At 36.7% G+C, this 18,690-nt stretch overlaps 1 protein-coding gene across 1 annotated transcript; it reads left to right on the forward strand.

Annotated features, from left to right (window-relative positions):
• The first annotated feature begins 15,871 nt into the window (after positions 1-15,871).
• LOC131315139 (bidirectional sugar transporter NEC1-like) lies at positions 15,872-17,811 on the forward strand. The gene is made up of 6 exons (XM_058344220.1): positions 15,872-15,993; positions 16,121-16,157; positions 16,289-16,502; positions 16,619-16,780; positions 16,906-17,025; positions 17,165-17,811. The coding sequence occupies exons 1-6, from the start codon at positions 15,945-15,947 to the stop codon at positions 17,435-17,437; spliced, it is 855 nt and encodes a 284-aa protein (XP_058200203.1). The 5' UTR covers positions 15,872-15,944; the 3' UTR covers positions 17,438-17,811.
• The last annotated feature ends 879 nt before the right edge of the window (positions 17,812-18,690 follow it).

Raw genomic sequence — 18,690 nt, forward strand, 5'->3', positions numbered from 1 at the left:
GTTTTTCTATTTGGAACTGGAAATATTGTCTGGTTATTCGGGCAAACTCGGAGTATGGCAAAGGTTTTACTTATTCAAGCTCAAAAGGTTTGACTTTCGTCGGTCAGAAAAAAAAACCTTTTCGGCCATCGCAAAGTATAAGAAATGCGATTTAGGGATATACAAATTACTATCCCATATATACATCTCTCTCAAATTAAAGTTTTGGGATGAATGTAAAGAATCACATAAAAGTATTTACAAAAATGATAGGATACATAAATTCCGGTCTATGAAATTGTACATGGAAGAAAATAAATGATCACCATCCATAAATATTTTCATTGACCGAATTTCATGTATTATACCGATCCTCGAGTATTTATGAACGCGTCGGAAGGTTTTAAATACTTTTGGGCCCTGTCAAGGTTCAAACGTTCATGTAGTATAAACCACTCACAATTGCTTAGACTCGGGCAAACGGAAACTGGTCAATACACCATCCTGATGACAGCGTACGACCTGCCCTAGAATTTAAGGGCATTTGCAACTTGCTTACCCCCCCCCCCCCCCAAACCCAAACAACTTGCTTAATGCTTTGATATGGGTACTGTAACCTTCTTTTTTTATGACCACAATTTTTTTTATGTTTTCTTGTGATGTGAATTTACAATATTGTCTTTCTAAGTGTGAAAAAAATACAAATAAAATATTGATTTTGTAAATTTACATCGATTGTCTTGATATATTCTATGGGAAATGTACAAACAATTCTTTGACATGATTGATATTTTTGTTGAGCTCTACAAAATAAAAGTTCCCGACTATTGAAGAGACGTCAAACAGGGCCCACAAAACTAAGGGGGCGTTTGAAAACTAATGAAGAAAACTTGTTTGATAACAAATTTCTACTACTTTTTTTTGTTTTTCATAAACTTTTTTAGAGTTTTTATAAACCATGGAAACTACAAAAAGGTATTTTTCCCAGTTTTTTTTTTTTTAAAGAAACACAAATATTACCAAACATATTTCTTGTTTTTGTTTTTATGAAAATATAAACCTCTTTCTACTTCTAATTTCTTTAAAAAAAATTGCAAACTAAAAAAATTACCAAACGCACTTTTTTCGTTAAAAGGTATACATTTGAACAACAAGGGTAGCTTGGAGTTCCCTAGAGGACAAGGAGAGGTACAGGGGCCCTGATGCTCGGAAGATAAGTGCACATGCGGCAAGGAAGGAAGATCAACAATCCCAAAGCCTATTTGGACTTGATCATCAAAGAAAGACTCTATTGTACAACTTTTTGACTTGCAAGGCTGGTCGGATGTGTCCCTTAAATAAGCTTTGGTATATGTGTTTGATGGAAGAGGCCTGTGTCTGCAGACACAAAGGCTGAAACGGAGTTTATGAAGCTTCTGTGTTAGCCAGATCTCCATTAACGCTGGATATCAAGCTTAAAGTCGAAGGACGTCGATGAAGAACCGAGGATTTTTAAAGAGTTGATAGGATTTCGACGTGCGTCAGCTCGTACAGTAAGCACTTCAGCGGCAACTGCATGGTGCAGCCCGTGAAGCTGAGCTCTATGAATTTCCGACGTACCAAAAAAAAAGTGAAGCTGAGTTCTACGTATGAAATTTGTTTTGCAGCAAAGTAGCTAGTAAAAGTCCATGAGAGCACTTTGCTCAGTAATGTTATGGGCCTGGGCCCTATTTATACCGTACCAGATCAGACGGCGTGAACCCATTGGGCTTGTGCACCTGAGCTCCATGTCATATGGCTAGTTTTGGCCTCTATATCAAGCCAAGATGGCTATTGAGAGAGATTTGCTTGTTCTTTTTGATGAAGGACCGCTAGAAAGACGTTAAATTTAGTATTTTAATTACAACTAAAGAATTCATAAAAGAACAGATTAGAACTAATCTTTCTCATCATAAGAGTATGTTAGATGTCCTGCAAGCAAGTAGGAAAAGTTGTCAATTGAAGTTAATTTCAACGGCCCCGAGGGTTAGTCCGGTTGGTTGGTGGATTTGCTCCCCACACAATTTACCCAGGGTTCGATTTTTGGAATCAGGCCGCAACAAAGTAAAAAACTTGATATGTATGTGTGTGTGTGTGTGTGTATATATATATATATATATATATATATATATATATTGACGCTATTTTCGTGTGCACACTAAAAAACGAATTTGAAGTCCATTTGTAGAAGAAAAAATAAATATTTTTTCCCTTCCAAAAAATTGGCGGAAGCCCAGTTGCAGGACTCCAAAGGCCTTCCCTCCTCTCACCGCTGCATTTGAGTGATGACCCAAATGGAAATGTTGCCCCACGTCGATCACTAGCTAAAATTACTTTGTGCCACTAAAGTTTGATGTAATTAATATTCAGAAGAGACTTTATTAATTTATGACTACACCACTAGACATGGACACATGAGCCTTATTTTATTTTATTTTTTTGCAATAGTAACGAAACATTTCACTTTCGTTTTAATGTAAGCAAAGGACGAAATAGCAACGAGAAGCGACAATTCGCTCATGTTAAAAGTTTAGACGTGAGACGACGTCTAAAATGAAATTTTTACAACTACTAATTTGATTGTATTAAGGATTAATTAAGGAAGTCCATTAAATTAAGTAAAAGAAACATTAATTAATTAAATTTGTATAACTCGATTAATAATAATAATAATAATACAATAAAAAAAGGGAGCCAATTAATTAAGTTATTTTTGTCAAAGGAACCCACATAACAGAAGGAAGAGTACTTACTACTCAAGAGTTGAAGCTAGCGAATTGAAATAGGTCACCATACACAACTGATTTAGAAAAAGGAATTCTTAAAAGGGAAAAAGGGCACCATGCCTGCATGCATGAATGCTTACAAAAGAACTTTGATGAATCAAGAAGAAGAAAAAAACAAACAAAACCAATCTGGATATGCTTTAGCTTGTCGTAAGTAACAAGTTTATTGTCGGAAACCAACTAGCTAGCTAGCATATTCAACAACGTTTATGAACCATCAATTAATGCAATGTCGCGCGCACAAGTACTGCATGTGGGCTAATTGTTATGTGAAGAGTACTGAAACCAAAATTTGACTGAAAAAATTCGGTTACTCAGACCACAAAGTTTGAATTTGCTTGATTGGAGATCATTGAGTCAGACCGATTGGCTAATTAAAATGTACTACGTATGTACCAAAGAAGGCAAGATTTATATTTTCGGTAACTCGTCAGTGTCTTGACTAATTCATGTAGAACCTCAATTGTGTTGGACTAATCCCATTGTTTACTATCGGAGGCAAGAATAAAACCATTTACGGTGAAAACTCCGGCCGGAGGGACAAGCCTACATCATTTCAGAATATTTGTATAGTATCATAAAAAGCATATTTTCGTAACCATGGGCCGGTGGTCTCTCTCCCTTTGGAGCAAATCGACGTCAATAATTAAGCCGCATGAAATTTTCTAGAGCTTTGGAATATATATATATATATATATATATATATATATATATATATATATATATATATATATATATATATATATATATATATATATATATAAGTAAATGTTAAAAACAGGTTCGGTTTTTGTGAAGAACTGAATAATATCAAAATACAATAAAGTCAGAATTCAAAAACTAAAAATCGATGGAAACAAAGGCGAGTGTTGTAATTTGTACTTAAAGACAGATTCAATTCATTCCCACTATATACAATACATACCGTTTACATGGACGTCTATCTTTCAGTACTCTTTGATCGAACGCCCCACAAAAGCAACATTATATATCGCTAGCTAGGCTTGTTGAACCTCCTATTGTTTTGTATTTAGTCCATGTTGTGGTAAGTAGGAACTTAATTAACAAAAAATTGTCAAAGGTTGAAAGTTGAAACCCCGTCAAAGGGCATAATCATCTTAGTCCTATAATTCTTGTGGCTGTAAGTAGTGCATAATCATCTCTTTTCCACTGATTGGATTAGGTACCTAATTAAAAACAGACGGATACCAGCGGTATCTCCAGAGAAAACTTAAATAAACAGGTAGACTGCGGGGGGAAAAACGTTTAATTTTTGGGTGCCCAGTGGGTACCACGTGTCGGTACCCGACGGCGATCCCAGCCGTCCAAACGTGTTTTGAACGACCCAGATTTATTTCCTCTCTCTCCTCATCCGACCACTCTCTCTCCTCTTTCTCTCTCTCTCTCTCTCTCTCTCTCTAACATCGGGACCGTACGTCCAAAACACGTTTGAAAGGTTGAGATCGCCGATAGGATACCACGTGTGTAATACCCGCCCGGCACTAAAAAACTTCTTGTGTTTGGAGGGTACAAGCATCATGATTATTTCGTTTTTAAGTGCAATGTTTCATCACGTGATGTGTTCTACCTTAATAACGAATTCATCGTTGTCTGCACTATATTGTTAATGTTTTAAATATGTGAATTAATTAAAGTAAGTTACAAAAGTTTGTTTTTTTGTTAGCTTTGGGAAGATGGTTATTGCACGTATCTCTCTATTCTATTTGCCATAATTTATTTTATTCTTTTTCACATGGTTTTCAAAAACTTTGTCTATAAAAAAAAAATAGGGGCGGAGCCAATTAATAAGTGAGGGGGAGTTGCATGGGCTATTCCGGGTCCGATAAGAACAACATTATTAACTCTACACAACATGTGTATTTTTCTGGGCTATTAAGTACGTAGATGGGTAATTATAAACTTAAGAAAAATGAGTACTTTTGGGGTATTATTATTAATAGTAAACCTTAGTGTTACCCAAATTATGCAACCTAGAGGGGGGGTGAATAGGATTGCTAGTAATAATTACCAATAAAAATTTATCTCTAACAATATATGCAAACAATAAGTATGCAATCAAAATAGAGAGATAGAGAGATAGAACCCGTTTATAGTGGTTCGGTCCGGATTTGTCCACGGTCCGGCCCTACTCCACTTCTCCTCAAGCAATTACTTGAAGGTTAGACTAATCTTTAAAAGATTACAACTTGTAAGTCTTGCGGGTGCTTACAAGAACCGAATGCCTCTAGCTTTCCCGAGGAGCTAGCACAACCGCAAGAATTTTCTCCGAAAACTTCTCAAAAACAATAACACCCAAATTCCAACCCGAATTTGGTCTTCTAAGCTTTCAAGTGTTTGACTCAAACACTCACTTAGGAAATACAAGTATGTGAAGAAGGTATGAAAATTATCGCTCACGACTTGTACAAATTTTCTCTCAAGAATAGTATGAAAGTGGAAGAACAATGAGAATTTTTGGCTTTGATCTTTTGAGAATTTGCTCTTGCAATAATATGGAATGTTGTAGCTTGTGTGTATTCTCATTAATGAGTTCTTGATGCCTTATATAGCCATCCATATGCTTCCTAGCCGTTGGAAACTAGCCGTTGGAAACTAGCCGTTTGAAACTAGCCGTTGGAAACTAGCCGTTTGAAACTAGCCGTTGGAAACTAGCCGTTGGAACTAGCCGTTGGAAACTAGCCGTTGGAAACTAGCCGTTGGAAACTAGCCGTTGGAAACTAGCCGTTTGAAACTAGCCGTTGGAAACTAGCCGTTGGAAACTAGCCGTTTGAAACTAGCCGTTTGATAGAGTGGTCATCCGGGTGGTCGTCCGGTTGTCACAGCTTTCTGTTCAGACAGCCGGCTTGTCAGCCGGTTCGTCAACCTGTGGCTCACAATTTCATCTAAATAAACCGTTAAAGCATGTATTGAGCTCAATAAAGTCTTTGTGAATATAAATCATGAATCCAAGAGACTTTATGCTATATTTCAAGGTTACGAAAATATTTAGTTCGGGAATCGACTTTTCGATAATTTTGAATTTGCCGAATAAAAATATCATTGAATTAATCATCAAAATAATTAATAGAGATGCATATAAATTTTCACAAATTATAATGCATACATTTTTCAACAATCTCCCCCTTTTTGATGATGACACAAAATGATAGTTTTTATTCAAGTAGGAGTTATGCCAATCTCCCCCTTAATACATGCACCAAAGCAGTTATCTATGATCAACGAGTAATAGCAATAATCATCAGATCATAGCAAGCAATTTTTTAAATTTGCCCAAAATGGCAAGATAGATCAATTAAAACTTGGCTTTTTCTCCCCCTGTGACATCATAAAAAAAAAACTAAAAAGAGAAAAACAATAGGGCCATGGTTCCAGCACCATGCCGCTCTTGCCCTGTAGCACTCTATCTTCGTTCATTGAGAGCTTGGCGTCCTTGATTTTCGTATTCTCGAATAATGGCTGCTACAACGGCAGCTATAATGCCAATCCAATACCACAGAGTATCCACATTTACATTCCATCCGAACCATGGTGGTATTCTCATGGTAAGTAACGCACACAGCAGAATGAAGATAAAGAGTTGCATCCAAATGGTTTGGATAAACAACCTGAACTCTGCTCGTTCGGCATCTCTTTCGTAAAACTCAAACGGTAACCCTTGCGGTATGTTTGCCATTGCTTGATGAGAGATTTAGGCCGAGAGAGAAGGAAAGATAGATAGATGAAGAGATAGAGATTGTGTTGTTGAATTTATAGAGTATGAGATTGCCGAATTGTTTGAAATGCTGCGCCGAATTGTTTGAAATGCTGCGCCGAAGTGTTTGAAATGGTGCGCCGAATTGATTGAATTGCTGCGCCGAAAGAGAGATAATAGGGGATGCGGCACCGAATAGAGATAGGATAGGGGATGCGGCGCCGAATAGGACAAGAATAGGGGTGGCGCCGAAAAGAACAAGAATAGGGGAAGAAAATTGTGTTCGGGTGTTTATTGTTGTGTCCCCTTAATACATGCTCCCCCTAAAAGAGAGTTTTTTTAAAGAATGCGAGGGGTATTACCGAGAATGATTATCCCTGCAAGCTTAGAGACAAGAAATTCATATCGGCGAAGTATATAAGAGACAATTTAAGCACTAAGCCATGAAGTTCATACAAACTAAGTGTAACAGACTTAATAAATCAGAGTTAGCAACGCAAAAGCTTGAATAAGTCTCAACCTCACGGTTGTCCGGTTGGACATCCGCTTGGACATCCGACTGACTGTCACGACCCTGACCCGCCCCTTGAGGTCTTAATCATGACAAATGCCAGTGATTTCTAGCAGAGGGCTCCCAAAAAACAGATTTCCAAAACCCACGAAATTATCAGCATATAACAGATTTGTTCAAGACTCAAAATAAATGATCAAACTTGATTCTTGTACATCTAACCAACACTTAAACATGTAAAGAAGGTAGGAGATCCCTACCTCGAGGGTTAGAAGCAAGCCCGAACATGGAGGAAACCTCAAAGTGCTCCGATCATGATTCTTCTTCGATCAATAGGAAGATCTCGTCGCGTAGAACAACTTTAGTACTTGGGATTTTTCCGAAATCTCATTCTAAGGCGATGAAATCGAAGAGAGAAGTTTGGAGGAGAGGTGAGAAAGAGAGAGAGTCGGTCGAGGGAGTAGAGAGAGAGAAACGTGTGTGTGTCTGCCCGGAAAAGAAAAGAAATATATGTGGGGGAGAATTATCCCCTACACACACCTTCACTTATACACCCATGCATATTACACTTGCATCCCGAACTTCTAAATTCTAGCACATTCGACATCCGAACTCATTCTCCATTTTATATCACAACTCATGCCTTAATAAAACATAAAGAATTATGGAAATAAAATACGGGTCTCTACACTGACAAATGCAGGTTAAGTCCAGAAAACGTTTAAGAGGAGTAGCATTAAAGACCATAAAACTGTTTTTCTGCATACCAAACACAGGAAAATGAATCATATGATAAAATGTTTGGAGGGTGATTTCTTTATCAAGATCATTTGTACTCTCCATCAAGTATGATATTTACGAATTCAATCAACTCAACATTGAATCCAAAAAAAAACTTTTGACATCAAGAACACAAAACTTTTTCATAAATGATTAGACATGCCGAGTTCTCGTCGAATGAAACAAAATTGTTCTTCACCAAGGGGTTTTGTGAAAATGTCCGCCAATTGCTTGTCGGTACTAATAAAGTTAAGTTCAATATCCCCTTTTTGAACATGATCTCTTATAAAATGATGTCTAATCTCAATATGTTTTGTTCGAGAATGTTGAATTGGATTCTTGGTTAAGCTAATTGCACTAGTATTATCACATTTAATAGGAATATGATCATATTGCAAATTGAAATCCTCCATTTGTTGTTTGATCCACAATATTTGGGCACAACAACTTCCGGCCGCTACATATTCCGCCTCGGCGGTAGATAGAGCTACGGAATTTTGTTTCTTGCTATGCCAAGACACTAGAGAGTGCCCTAGAAATTGGCAAGTCCCACTTGTACTTTTACGATCAACTTTGAAACCTCCAAAATCCGCATCCGAATAACCAATTAAATCAAATGCAACTCCACGTGGATAAAACAATCCTAAGTCATGAGAACCGCCAACATATTTAAAGATACGTTTAATAGCTTTTAAATGCGATTCTTTAGGACATGATTGAAATCTAGCACACATGCAAACACTAAACATTATATCCGGTCTACTTGCAGTGAGATAAAGTAATGAGCCGATCATACCTCGATACATCTTTTCATTGACGGCCTTACCATTCTCATCTTTGTCTAGCTTAGTTGATGTGCTCATTGGTGTGCTCGTTGGCTTTGATCCTTCCATGCCAAACTTCTTAATAAGTTCTTTCGCATACTTGGCTTGGTTGATTAGGATCCCCTCATTAGTTTGCTTGATTTGAAGTCCGAGGAAGAAGTTAAGCTCCCCCATCATACTCATTTCAAATTCACCTTGCATACACTTAGCAAACTCTTTGCACATATTATCATTAGTGGCACCAAAGACAATATCATCAACATATATTTGAATAATGAGCATATCTTTACCTTTGGCTTTAATGAAAAGAGTAGTATCAATTTTTCCACGAGTAAAGCCATTGTCAAGCAAGAATGAACTAAGTCTATCATACCATGCACGTGGTGCTTGCTTCAAACCATATAAAGCTTTTGAGAGTTTAAAAACATGATCGGGGTATACATGATCTTCAAAGCCGGGAGGTTGTTTGACATAAACTTCTTCATTTATGAACCCATTCAAAAATGCACTTTTCACATCCATTTGATAAAGCTTGAAATTTTTGAAAGATGCAAAGGCAAGTAATATGCGAATAGCCTCTAATCTAGCTACCGGTGCAAAAGTTTCTTCAAAATCAATACCTTCTTCTTGATTATAACCTTGAGCAACAAGTCTAGCTTTATTCCTAACAATATTTCCGGATTCATCTAGCTTGTTACGAAAAACCCATTTAGTACCTATAATAGTGTGATCAAGAGGCTTAGGTACTAATGCCCAAACTTTATTCCTTTCAAATTGATTTAACTCATCTTGCATGGCCAAAATCCAATTTTCATCATCTTGAGCTTCCGGAAAGTTTTTAGGCTCAATTTGAGAAACAAAAGCTTGATTTTCACAAAAATTTCTATGAGACGAGCGAGTGGTTACCCCTTTCGAAACTTCTCCAAGAATCAAGTCCTTTGGATGGTTTTGCACGAATCTCCAATCCTTGGAAAGATCTTGGTTGTCTCCCATGGCATCTTGAGGTTGATTAATAACTTCATCTTCTTTGATTTGAGAGCTTTCTACTTGAGTATCACCATCAACTTTTTCTTGAATTGTCAAGTCATGAATCTTATGTGTAATCTCTAAGTCATCATTATCAACAACATCCTTAGTAGCACAAGGATTAGATTCATCAAAGGAAACGTGAATAGATTCTTCAACAAGATTAGTGCGCTTATTATAAATTCTATATGCTTTGCTAGTAAGAGAGTAACCAATAAAGATGCCTTCATCCGATTTTGAATCAAATTTACCCAAGTTATCTTTTCCATTGTTTAATACATAACATTTACAACCGAAGGCATGAAAGTAATTAATGTTGGGTATTCTACCATTCCAAAGCTCATAAGGAGTTTTCTTGAGGATAGGCCTAATTAAAACTCGATTCAAAATATAGCATGAGGTATTAACGGCTTCCGCCCAAAAATATTTTGGCAAAGAGTTTTCACAAAGCATAGTGCGGGCCATTTCTTCCAGAGTACGATTTTTTCTCTCTACTACTCCATTTTGTTGAGGAGTACGAGGTACGGAAAAGTTATGACCAATACCATGTTCATCACAAAACTTTTCATATAAAGAATTGTCAAGTTCTTTTCCATGATCCGTACGAATGTTAGAAATAACAAAGCCTTTTTCATTTTGAACTCTTCTACAAAGTTTAGTGAAATTAGGATAAGCCTCATTCTTATGAGCTAGGAACATCACCCATGTATATCTAGAGAAATCATCAACAACAACAAGACAATAATAGTTTCCACAAAGACTTGGAGAGCGAGTTGGTCCAAACAAATCCATATGAAGTAATTGCAAAGGTCTAGTAGTTGAAACAACATTTTTGGACTTAAAAGAAACCTTGGTTTGTTTTCCTTGTTGGCAAGGACCACAAAGTCTATCTTTTTCAAATTTGATTTTAGGAAGACCTTTTACCAAATTTTTTCTAGAGAGTTTTGAAATAGCATCCATACTTGCATGTCCTAGGCGCCTATGCCAAAGCCAACTATTTTCACTCAAAGCGGAAAAGCATTTTATATCACAATTACTTAAATCATTGAGATTAAAAACATATACATTTTCAAATCTTTGTCCAACGAAGAGTGTCTTGTTGCTTTTGTCATTTTCAATGATACATTTGGATTTTTCAAAGGTAACACGATTTCCTCTATCACATAATTGACTTATGCTAAGAAGATTGTGTTTTAAACCATTAACAAGTAAAACATCTTCAATAATAGGAGAATTACCTATATTGCCGATTCCTATGATTTTACCTTTGTTGTTGTCTCCAAATGTGACATGTCCACCATCTTTAGACGAAAGAGAATTGAAAGCCCTCTTGTCACCGGTCATGTGTCTTGAACATCCACTATCAAGGTACCAACTTCCTTCCTTGAGAGAACTTTTGAAGCATACCTACAATAGCACATCAATTCTTGACTTTTGGTACCCAAATCATCTTGGGTCCTTGAAGGTTAGCATTGATACGGTTCTTAGGAACCCAAACCTTTTTTGCATTAGAAGATGAGTATCCTTTCATAGGACATGTAGGAGAAATATGACCAATTTTACCACAATAATGACATGTCAATTTAGAATGGCTAGAAGGAGGAACATCTTTTTCAAAAAGATTTTTGTGTTGAGTGGGATTATAACCAATTCCGGCCTTGTGAAAAGAAACCATTTGTTTTCCAAGAAGAATGTCTAAACTTTCTTTTCCATTAGTGAGTTTTGAAAGAGAATTAGTTAAATCATCAATTTGTTTTTCTAAAGATTCGTTTTTGGAAGTATCCTTCAAATACTCTTTTTCTTTTGCCAAAGAGGTTCTTAAACTTTCATTTTCTTCCTCCAAAATATCTTTCTCTTCAATTAAATCATCCATTTCTAGTGAGAGATCTTTAGCAACCTTTTTAAGAAATTTGTTTTTAGAAACAACCTTTTCAAATTCTACTTTCAACTCTTTATAGGCAATAAACAATTCATCAAAGGAATAGGATGAGTCGAGATCTACCTCGTTTTCTTCGATGGCCATGAAACACAAGTTAGCGACCTCTTGTTGCTCATCGTCCTCATCGGAGCTACTATCGTCACTATTGTCCCATGTGGCCATCATAGCTCTCCTTTTGTCCTTCTTTGAATATTTTTTGGCATATGGACATTCACTTTTGATGTGGCCGGGCTTCTTGCACTCGTAGCAAATGATTGGATCCTTTTTACTATTTTCTTCTTTGCCTCCATCTTTTCTTGAAAATCCTCTGCCTTTGTGAGATGCTCTATTTTTGAGGAGTTTCTTGAACGTTTTTGTGATGAGCGCCATTTCATCATCCTCACTTTCGTTGCTTGAATCCTCCTTGCTTTTTGATTTGCTTGTTGTACTTTTGAAGGCAAGATCTTTAACTTTCTTCTCTTTTTCACCCTTGAGGTTGTGATGCATTTCCTCCGTCATGAGAGATCCCATGAGCTTGTCCATCGTGTATGTTGAGAAATCTTTGGATTGTAGGATGATGGAGGTGGTAGTGTCCCAATTGGTTGGCATGGAACGGAGCACCTTCCTTGTCATTTCGGATTGACTGTAAATCTTTCCAAGAGCTTTTAAACCGTTAGTAATACTAGCAAATCTAGCAAACATTTGAGATATAGATTCATCCGGTTTCATTTTGAAGAGCTCATAGCTATGCACAAGAATATCAATTTTGGACTCCTTAACTTGACTATCTCCTTCATGTGACATTTCTAACTTATCCCATATTTCTTTAGCCGATTCACATGCGGAAACACAATCATATTCATTGGGAGTAATAGCACAAAAAAGAAGGTTCATAGCTCTATAGTTCTTTTCTATTGAAGCCTTTTCCAAATGACTCCACTCATAATCTGGTTTAGGCATAGTCTCTTCTCCAACTTTCTTAGTAGGAATAATGGGACCATTTTTGATAATTTTCCATAGATCATAATCCGTGGATTGAATAAAGATCATCATTCTATTTTTCCAATGAGAGTAATTTTCTCCGGTGAACAAGGGAGGTCTATTGGACGATTGACCTTCGATACAAGAAACATTACTAGTGGTTGCCATGGATCTTAACTCTTAGATGGTTAAATCTACAAACAAGAGCCGAGGCTCTGATACCAATTGTTACCCAAATTATGCAACCTAGAGGGGGGGTGAATAGGATTGCTAGTAATAATTACCAATAAAAATTTATCTCTAACAATATATGCAAACAATAAGTATGCAATCAAAATAGAGAGATAGAGAGATAGAACCCGTTTATAGTGGTTCGGTCCGGATTTGTCCACGGTCCGGCCCTACTCCACTTCTCCTCAAGCAATTACTTGAAGGTTAGACTAATCTTTAAAAGATTACAACTTGTAAGTCTTGCGGGTGCTTACAAGAACCGAATGCCTCTAGCTTTCCCGAGGAGCTAGCACAACCGCAAGAATTTTCTCCGAAAACTTCTCAAAAACAATAACACCCAAATTCCAACCCGAATTTGGTCTTCTAAGCTTTCAAGTGTTTGACTCAAACACTCACTTAGGAAATACAAGTATGTGAAGAAGGTATGAAAATTATCGCTCACGACTTGTACAAATTTTCTCTCAAGAATAGTATGAAAGTGGAAGAACAATGAGAATTTTTGGCTTTGATCTTTTGAGAATTTGCTCTTGCAATAATATGGAATGTTGTAGCTTGTGTGTATTCTCATTAATGAGTTCTTGATGCCTTATATAGCCATCCATATGCTTCCTAGCCGTTGGAAACTAGCCGTTGGAAACTAGCCGTTTGAAACTAGCCGTTGGAAACTAGCCGTTTGAAACTAGCCGTTGGAAACTAGCCGTTGGAACTAGCCGTTGGAAACTAGCCGTTGGAAACTAGCCGTTGGAAACTAGCCGTTGGAAACTAGCCGTTTGAAACTAGCCGTTGGAAACTAGCCGTTGGAAACTAGCCGTTTGAAACTAGCCGTTTGATAGAGTGGTCATCCGGGTGGTCGTCCGGTTGTCACAGCTTTCTGTTCAGACAGCCGGCTTGTCAGCCGGTTCGTCAACCTGTGGCTCACAATTTCATCTAAATAAACCGTTAAAGCATGTATTGAGCTCAATAAAGTCTTTGTGAATATAAATCATGAATCCAAGAGACTTTATGCTATATTTCAAGGTTACGAAAATATTTAGTTCGGGAATCGACTTTTCGATAATTTTGAATTTGCCGAATAAAAATATCATTGAATTAATCATCAAAATAATTAATAGAGATGCATATAAATTTTCACAAATTATAATGCATACATTTTTCAACACTTAGAATACATCAATTTTTTTTTCTAGATATTAAGTATATTGATGTATTTACACGTATGGTACCATGAATAATTAACCTTAGAACATTTGTTTATTTTGATACTAATTATAAGTATTTGGGTGTCACGTACCTAAACTCTTGGCTACATTTTATTTCAAGAACGTTTCAAAAAAAAAAAAACTACTGTATTTTGTTTCTGTGAGTTACCAAATCGATTCCACTCGTTAAGATGAATTACAAAATATAATCTACTACTTTAATTCAAAATCTAGAAAAATATAAATTTTTTTTTTTAAAAAAAAAAGTAGGGATTAGTTGGTGCAGAGGTGTAAATAATATGACGAAAATAGCCTTTAGTTCATGCACGAAGGAAGGAAGGAAACGAAAAACAAAAGCAAGCAAAACATAAATAAAGGAGGTGTTCCTACGTAACTGACGTGCGTCCCCCCTTCACTTCTCACGTGCCGTCTGTTCCTCTCCTTGTCCTTATTCTCCACTCCCACTAAAAATTCGTCCATTCATTTGCTTTACGTCATCCAACGCCTCCAGCCGAATAAGCCGTTCCCCACTTGTTCAGGGGCCCACTTGTGTTGATGTGTGGGCTCGATTACTGTGCAGTGAATATGAATTATTCATTTATTTTTATGGTCCCAACAACGTCATGGAATGCATCAATCCTCTAATGGGAATCCATTACAGTACAATTCTTTAGTGAAAAATCACCGAACAAGAATTTCTTTCATAGTTTGGCCTCTCTCTGATTTTGTTTTCTGGCTTTGACACTGAGAGTCGAACGTTAAATCCCACGCTTCAAAAGATCGCTACATGATGGTTGAGCCAAACTCCGAGAATGGGCAATAAAGATATGAGCAAAAACTCTAGAACTACACTTAAATGAATTAACAAACAGACACTCACATAAATATGTGGAGTGGTTAACACACTACACACCCGTGTATCTGCTGGTCCGACACATTTATGCATGTGAGTGTTTGTGTATTTATGCGGGGAAAGATTACAATGCACATTCTTTATTTGGATATATATCATATGCACCCCTAAAAATGTTATAATTATAGAGAAAATGTTACGAATCGTATTGCTAAAAAGTTACGGATCGTATAACGGTTACGAGATACATCAAAATGTTATGAATCATAATGAAAATGTTACGAATCGTACTGTTGAAAAGTTATAAATTATAGAATAAAAATTACGAAACACGCTAAAATGTTATGAATGAATCATAAAATAGATGCATATGATATACTCTTTTAAGAGATGTCTATTGTAGACTTTTACATTTATGCGAGCGTGTTTTGAACGTGATTCTACACTTGTTTCTTGTTTGTATGATAGCTAGCTAGGCTCAGGAGCTCTACGTTTAATTAAGCTTGCTAGCCGTTACTGATCGATCAGTACTTGCTGATTAATCCCCCGCGTAACCTGCCCTTTCTTGTGCAGTTTTGCAGGAGTAGTACTGTACAGCTCAAACCCGTATGTCAAACGCAAACCCCTCTCCCTTTCTCTCTCTCTCTCTCTCAATGTGGAGTAATGATTCAGTGGTGCAAGATCACGTCTCACCCCAAGACCATTTAATTACAACATATTCTTATGGAATACAAACACTAACTAGCTAGCTATTTACGGGTGATAGTGCAGACATCGAGCCAATATCATTACAGAAGTAGTAACACATAAAAAATGAACCAGAATTCTTCGAAAAATACCTTATAAACAACAGCTTCATAGGAAAGTGTGTAACATAGTACTCCAGTAAAATCAAAATCTGGTGTTTAAGAAGAATTCCACGTGGCATGATGTAATTGGCAACTCTACCAACTCTGTCGCCTTGTTAACTCTACCAAAACGTAGTCTCTCTCTCTCTCTCTCTCTCTCTCTCTCTCTACTTTTCGTGCTTATATAAATGTAGGGGATGCAAAGAGTTTCCTAAGCTCTTTCTGTTTAGCCCCTTCCCACCTAAAGGAGAAAAGAGCTTCACGTACGTACACCAACAATGGCACTTCTAACTGCTCTTCACATGGCCTCTGTCTTTGGCATTCTAGGTACTCTCTCTCTCTCTCTCTCTCTCTCTCTCTCACACACACACACACACAGAGTACTAATTAATGCTGCTTTCTGGTCACCTAAATTAAGGCCCCTAACTTAAACTTGTTTCTGTCATTCCCATAGGCAACATCGTCTCATTTATGGTGTTCTTGGCACCAGTGTAAGCCCTCTCTCTCTCTCTCTCTCTCTCTCTCTCTCTCTCTCTCATGCACACATATGTGTACGTGGATATCCTATTGACGATGAATATTAACACAAAGCTAGTTTCTTGATATTTCTCGTGATCATCAGGCCAACATTCTACAAGATATACAAGAAGAAATCAACACAAGGATTCCAGGCCATACCCTATTCAGTTGCACTTTTCAGTGCCGTGCTGCTTTTGTACTACGCATTTCTAAAGAAGAGCAATGGGCTTATGATAATTACTATCAACTCCATTGGATGTGCCATTGAAGCCACCTATCTCACTATCTTCATCATCTATGCAACAAAGGAGTCCAAGGTACGTACCTACTTCCATTTATATCCATGCCTACAAGTTCTTCGAGATTTTTTGCTAAAAAAATTCTCTTTTTTTTTTAAACTACTAATTGTATAGTTTTTTGTACCATACTTCAGATATATACGACGAAGCTGCTACTATTGTTCAACGTAGGAGCATGCGGTTTGATCATGCTCGGCACATCCCTCTTCTCGAAAGGGGATACGAGAATCTCAGTCGTCGGTTGGATTTGTGCAGTTTTTTCTGTCTGCACTTTTGTTGCCCCTCTTAGCATCATGGTACTCTTTAATTATAACCTAACATCCGCTTAATTTGTTTGCTTTTGTTATGTATGCCAACAAGAAATTTACTACTCAACTTATTCTTCCGGTTCGCAAGTCCTAACTTTTTGTGATTTTTCCAGAGACTGGTCATAAAGACTAAGAGCGTCGAGTACATGCCATTCGCGCTCTCGTTTTTCCTCACGCTCTGCGCTGTCATGTGGTTCTTTTACGGCTTTTTGATACACGACTATTTCATTGCAGTAAGTTCCCAAAACCCTAAAACCTTGGAGGAGTATTAACCTACTTGCAAAAAATTTACTGTATTTACACGACGAGAAATCCGATTAATTTGTTTAAATTTTTTTATCCGGTTTCTGACTGACTTGGCTTAATTACCAGACGCCGAACATTCTCGGATTTACCTTTGGAGTTGTACAAATGGTGTTATACCTTATCTACAACAAGAAAACACAGGCTTTGCCGGAAACTAAGGTGCTGGACTTGACCATTGCAATGGAGATGAAGGTGGAATTCAATGAAAAACAAAACGGAGAAGACAAGGCAATATTAGACTTGAGTGCCATAATATTGGAAATAGAGGAACTCAAGGAAAAGCAAAACGGAGAAGACAAAGGAAATAAGCCGATCGAACAGAGCGAATCAAACGTGTGATAAAAAAAAAAAAAAGGGATACAAGGCATGGGGTTCGATTAAAAAGTGATCAAAACCAGTTTGCAAACTGATGGGGAAACAAGAAACCAAGAGGCTTGTATTTGCAATTGAATTGTGAAGAAAGAGATAGCTAGGGGGGTTATTGGGTTAATAATAAAAATTGTTGTACTGCTTTTAATATTTTTTGTTTTTGCTTTTGTTTTTTCCTGATTAGGAAAAAAAAGAATTGTTTCAATGGTGGCTTGGAAAGTGTAAAAGGCCAAAAATGCGAATGGTAACTGAATAATACTACTGAGTGAAGATACCGTCTCTGCTTGTTAATTTGAAAATAACATATATAATAGACAAAATTATATTTAGTGATCTTAAAAGTACGTGAATTAGATTTCAGTCGTGAACATGCTACTCTACGTAGTATTTTTTTAGTGTGTACAGGATGCATTTTTTGAAGCCTCGTTTGATAACAGTAATAGTAATAGATGGATGATGAGTTTCGTAAGGAAATGTGATTAGGAGAATTGAGATTGATAATGAGTATGTTGTTTAAGATGAGATTAGATAATAGGATTGAATTGATAGAATAAATTGGTAATGAGAAAGAGTTGGTAATGAAAAAGGGGTTAAGATTGGACTACGAATACCAAGTCCCAATGAGTATTTCTAATACCCCATATTGGCCGGTTTGGACATCCCAATAAACTAATAGTCTAGACCTTTTTTTGTTACCAAACAGAATATGAATACTCCAATGGGATTAGTTAGTACTCTAATTCCAACTCTCAAACCTGTTATTAAACGGGGCCTGAATTTAGTGTGTACGGGATGCAGTCCTTGAATTTTTTTGAACTCATAATAATTTGAATAGTAGTTTAAATTTTTTTATATAATTATTCAGAATATATAGGCACAGTTCATGACATTGGTTAAAATTTACTATACCATTAAGACAAAAACTCATACAAATATTAGAAAATCAAGATTGATGTTATGAATTTATTTGTAGTACTTAATATGGATTTTCACACAAAAGTTATGACTTTGAGATTAGGGAAAATCTTCGATATATACCCCTTGTTTGGGGTGCCCTTACAACTTTTTGTGGCTCCTTTTAGAAATTTTCACAGCCCGAGATATGAATTTTGTGGTAATTCCTTTATTTTATGACCTTTGTGGCTTGTGCTATGTAATTTTGTGCGTGGTCGAATCTATGTGAACTTTTGAGGTAGCTTGTAAGAAATTTTATGAGGTCAATT

The sequence above is a fragment of the Rhododendron vialii genome, chromosome 13a (assembly GCF_030253575.1).
Source record: "Rhododendron vialii isolate Sample 1 chromosome 13a, ASM3025357v1".
NCBI classification, from domain to species: domain Eukaryota; kingdom Viridiplantae; phylum Streptophyta; class Magnoliopsida; order Ericales; family Ericaceae; genus Rhododendron; species Rhododendron vialii.

What these genes read in the sequence shown, in the direction of transcription:
- LOC131315139 (XM_058344220.1), top strand. Translation starts at nt 15,945, where the DNA reads ATGGCACTTCTAACTGCTCTTCACATGGCCTCTGTCTTTGGCATTCTA. An exon ending in CTCTGTCTTTGGCATTCTAG is followed by an intron (nt 15,994 to 16,120) that starts GTACTCTCTCTC and finishes TCATTCCCATAG; the next exon opens with GCAACATCGTCTCATTTATG. An exon ending in ATGGTGTTCTTGGCACCAGT is followed by an intron (nt 16,158 to 16,288) that starts GTAAGCCCTCTC and finishes CGTGATCATCAG; the next exon opens with GCCAACATTCTACAAGATAT.